Source organism: Mastomys coucha, unplaced genomic scaffold (genome assembly GCF_008632895.1).
Source record: "Mastomys coucha isolate ucsf_1 unplaced genomic scaffold, UCSF_Mcou_1 pScaffold3, whole genome shotgun sequence".
NCBI lineage: Eukaryota > Metazoa > Chordata > Mammalia > Rodentia > Muridae > Mastomys > Mastomys coucha.
The window spans coordinates 49,859,367-49,863,146 of NW_022196909.1; the positions used below are offsets into that span (position 1 = coordinate 49,859,367).

Here is a 3,780-nt window from a genome sequence, read left to right on the forward strand (position 1 = left end):
CGACGCTGCCGCCATGCCTCATCCTCATCTTCGGGTGCTGGGGGTTTGCAGGGAGGACCCCCTCTATCCTGGCAATGGGCAAACCCAGCAGGCCAAGCACGTCAGTCATTCTACCTTCTACCACCTTTCAGAGAAAAACAACTATCTCCAGCTACAGGGTAAAAGAACCAGACCTTGGAATTAATGGTCTCTGGGTGGAGACAAATTCCTCACCCTTATCTCTATTCCTTTTTTACTTTGGAGACCTAAGCACGCAGGCCTTCCTTCCCAGCATCCCAACTCATCTCCACAACTCCCCTAGAACCAAAGGCTCCCAAACTTTTCTCAGATACAACCCTAGTCCTGCCCTAGCTTCTTGTCATTACCGTCAATTATTCAGTTGATGCCCCCCCACAACTGACCCTCTCCACCCCAAATTGTAGATACTCACTGGGTAGTCCCCAGGGGGCCCCCAGTTCCCAACAGGCCCCCGGTGAGGTGGAGGTGGGGGAGGCTTTGGGGTAGGAGGAGCTGGCTCTGTCTCTGAAGGCCGAGAGTTCTCTGTCCAGGCTGTCTTGGGAGGGGGCACCTCGCTGCCAGGGGAGGTGCCCTTTTTGCCATCTGTCTCAGGTTCCTCACCAGCAGCTGACTGGGAATCCTTGCTGTGGGCAGATCACAGTATAACTAAGCTCTGCTATAACCAACCCACCTATGAGGCTATTACACCACAAGACAAACAGAGCCTCCCTCCTCTGTGCCCTCACTCACTGGCCCTCAGCTCCCTCCTCGTCGGAGTCTCGCCCATCTTCCTCATCGCTGAATTTGAGCTTTTCAGTATAGTCGACCTCTTCGTGGGCCCCTGAGGTAAAAGAAAACGGACAGTAAGTAAACTAAGCAGCGTGCTCTCCAATCCCAGATAGCTCCCAGAAGGCAGCAAACAGTCTGCAACTACAACAGCAGACTCACTGCTAACCGTCCTCACTCCTCAGTAAGTGGCAGCACCATTCCCTCTTTACCCTTTCACACCTGCCTTCCTCTCACGACCCATCATTTCTTCACCACATTTTACATTTGAGGACCCAAATATTCATATTCACCTGCCCAACCATCATCATTTTCCTGGTCCAATTGGTCAAACTCTTTGAGATTATCCTCTTTAAGAATAGAAGGCCGACCCACAGGCTCTACAAGGCGCATTGGTGGCCCTGAGCCCCGGGGGCCCGCCACACGGGGAAAACGGCTGTATATTGGAAAAAAAGGGGAAGGGGGATGTTAAATATAGCATGTAGCACAATCACATACAAAACTGAACCCCCTAGGTAGAAAAACCATATCTCTCAATCACATACAAAACTGAACCCCCTAGGTAGAAAAACCATATCTCTCGAAGTATCCTTACCCTGGCCCCCCATAACAAACCCAGAATCTGATTACTTACCCGGGCCCATCAGGAGTCGGGTATCTGTAAGGCCCCTGGGGTCCATAGGGCGGAGGAAATGGGAGATATGGGGGATACATCTGCAAAAAGGCCCACAGCAGCTGCTTACTTAGAGGCCTTTAAACATACCCCCCCACCTCACTGGGATCTACTTTCTGTGTCTTCCAAAGACGAAGTCCTAATTCTTTATTTATTTATTTATTTTTTTGATTTTTCGAGACAGGGTTTCTCTGTATAGCTCTGGCTGTCCTGGAACTCACTCTGTAGACCAGGCTGGCATCGAACTTAGAAATCCGCCTGCCTCTGCCTCCCAAGAGCTGGGAATAAAGGCGTGCGCCACCACCGCCCGGCTCTAAGTCCTAATACTTAACACTCTGGCTTTCAGTGCACCACTCCAAGTAACATAGCCAAACTCACAAAGGGCGGCATCATTCCGCGGTAGGGAGGGAACTGGGGTGGGCCTGAAGGCTGCAGCCCACCCCGGGGATCATGACCATGATGAAGTTTGGAGTCCGGGCCCTCCAGTTCATCAGGGCCACGCCCACCTCCGTCCCTCCAAGTTGTAGAATCTGTAGTTTAGAAATGCAAAAAGGGAGGAAAAGACAAGTTATCACTGATTAGGGCCCAGTGGATGCATCACGAAGATGGGGAAGGCGGTGAGTAATACAGCATGCAGCTCTTCCACAAAACAGCCATGTCCTGGTTCTAAGGCAAGCACTCACTCACACAAGGCAGCCACTCACTTTGGGGGCGGAGGCTTGGTCCGGGCCCAGACGACTGTTCGGCAGACTCCCTTTCCTTGGCAGCCTTGTCCTGGTCGCCAGCCGCCTGCAGGGTCGGAAATTCCTCTCGAGAGAATCGCGACAGTAGGCTTGATGCCCTTCCACCTGTTGAAATGAGGGTGTACACCAGACAGGTTTACTTCCTGAGCGTGTACATAAAAGCGGAAGGCTCTAAATCCTAGGCGATCTGGACACAGACCAAGGCTCTCTTGAAGGATGCACAGCCCCTGCCTCCCTCCCTCCCATATTCTCTAACACTCTTGCACTCACCATCTCCATGGGCTCCATGGGTGACACTGGCTTGTGCCCAGGACTTTACCCCGCTTGGAACCGAAGGAGTGTTCTGGGAAAGCAGAGGTAACAGACGGTCAGGAGGAAAGCAGAATAAGGGTCGCTCTTCCCCCTCCAACCCCTCTACTTCCCCAGGTACCTCGGGGGCTGTTGGGGGTCGTTTCGGCTGGTTGGAGGCAGGCGTCTGTGAAGCCGGCAGTGGCTGCGATTCCGGCGGCTGAGCGGTTGAGGCATCGGAACTGGGATAGCAGGATGGAAAGGTCATGCAGAGTGTGAGATGCCACTTCCTTAGTTCTCTAACTGGTACAAAGCTGGAACTGACCCTAGCCTAGCACTGCCACCTATAAATACTAGGACCAAATAACCGTTACATGGGCCTTGTCTGTTTCTTCCTGTTTTCTCTCCATCTCAGTTCAAGGTTTCATTTCTTTGTCATCTAACACACTAGCTGCAGAAGGTGCTTCCTTCCTTCTGTTTCTGGCTGAGACAGACCATGCTTTACTACACTCCCAAATTCAAAGCTAACAGACTCATCAGGTACCACAGGCCTGTCTACCTCTTGGGGTCGGACTGCTCCTGTTTGCTTGCCCATCCTGTTCCGTCTTTCGGCACTAGTGAAACATTGGGGTCATTGCCTTTGTTCTCGGCTTTCAGGCTTGGAAGGTTGGCTGGGGGTGGCATACGCCGGGCAATGGCAACTTTTCCGAGACTCTGCAGGCCATGTCGAGGGGCAACTGAAGAAAAGGTAGAGAGAAAAAGGGTCAAAAAGGCCTTGCATGGGAGACCTAACCGTGTCTCATCCACAGATTCCATTTAGACAACCCTACTACCTTTTCACTATAGGCTTGTCTCAGAAACCATTCCATTACTAAATAATCGCTAAGTTCTCCTGAGAAAGGTGAGATACATCATCGATCCTCTGTGGGATGGTTGATCCTGAGCCTGCGGGGGTGCAAGCTGGTCCCAGACCTTTCCAAATCCACCACATTTCTTTGCCTCCGATTCTTACGTGTCCAAGGACAGGGAACCAAAAACACGCCTTTGTAGGAGGATGAGCTGTGTTTTACCCAGAGCCCAGCATCCCCATCAGCACTGAAGATGAAACTGGGAGGTCCCCAGTATTCATCTGGTCTGTTAGGTGCTTTTGTGGAAGAGCTCTAAAGCATATACCCCACACATGCTCAGCCTGCAAATATCAGGCACTTCTTTCCAGGCCCCTCACCGGCGGGTTTCTGGATCTCTAAGGACTTGCCCTTATACGTATCAAACAGGTTGAGCGAGGAATACTTC

At 51.8% G+C, this 3,780-nt stretch overlaps 1 protein-coding gene and 1 non-coding gene across 2 annotated transcripts in view; both read right to left on the reverse strand.

Moving 5' to 3' along the window:
• Window positions 1–3,780, reverse strand: part of Prrc2a (proline rich coiled-coil 2A) — a gene marked incomplete at its 3' end in the record, with an annotated part of 14,261 nt that overhangs the window by 7,977 nt on the left and 2,504 nt on the right. Inside the window, exons 3-13 of the mRNA XM_031347018.1 lie at window positions 3,713–3,776; window positions 3,047–3,224; window positions 2,630–2,729; window positions 2,470–2,542; window positions 2,161–2,304; window positions 1,835–1,986; window positions 1,418–1,497; window positions 1,077–1,219; window positions 748–838; window positions 431–641; window positions 7–68 (exon numbers count right to left, since the gene is read on the reverse strand). Of these exons, the coding sequence (XP_031202878.1) occupies window positions 7–68; window positions 431–641; window positions 748–838; window positions 1,077–1,219; window positions 1,418–1,497; window positions 1,835–1,986; window positions 2,161–2,304; window positions 2,470–2,542; window positions 2,630–2,729; window positions 3,047–3,224; window positions 3,713–3,776 (1,298 nt within the window). The remainder of the gene's footprint in view (window positions 1–6; window positions 69–430; window positions 642–747; window positions 839–1,076; window positions 1,220–1,417; window positions 1,498–1,834; window positions 1,987–2,160; window positions 2,305–2,469; window positions 2,543–2,629; window positions 2,730–3,046; window positions 3,225–3,712; window positions 3,777–3,780) is intronic.
• LOC116075568 lies at window positions 3,408–3,542 on the reverse strand. Its single transcript, XR_004112609.1, has one exon. It is a non-coding gene; the product is annotated as a small nucleolar RNA SNORA38 (small nucleolar RNA).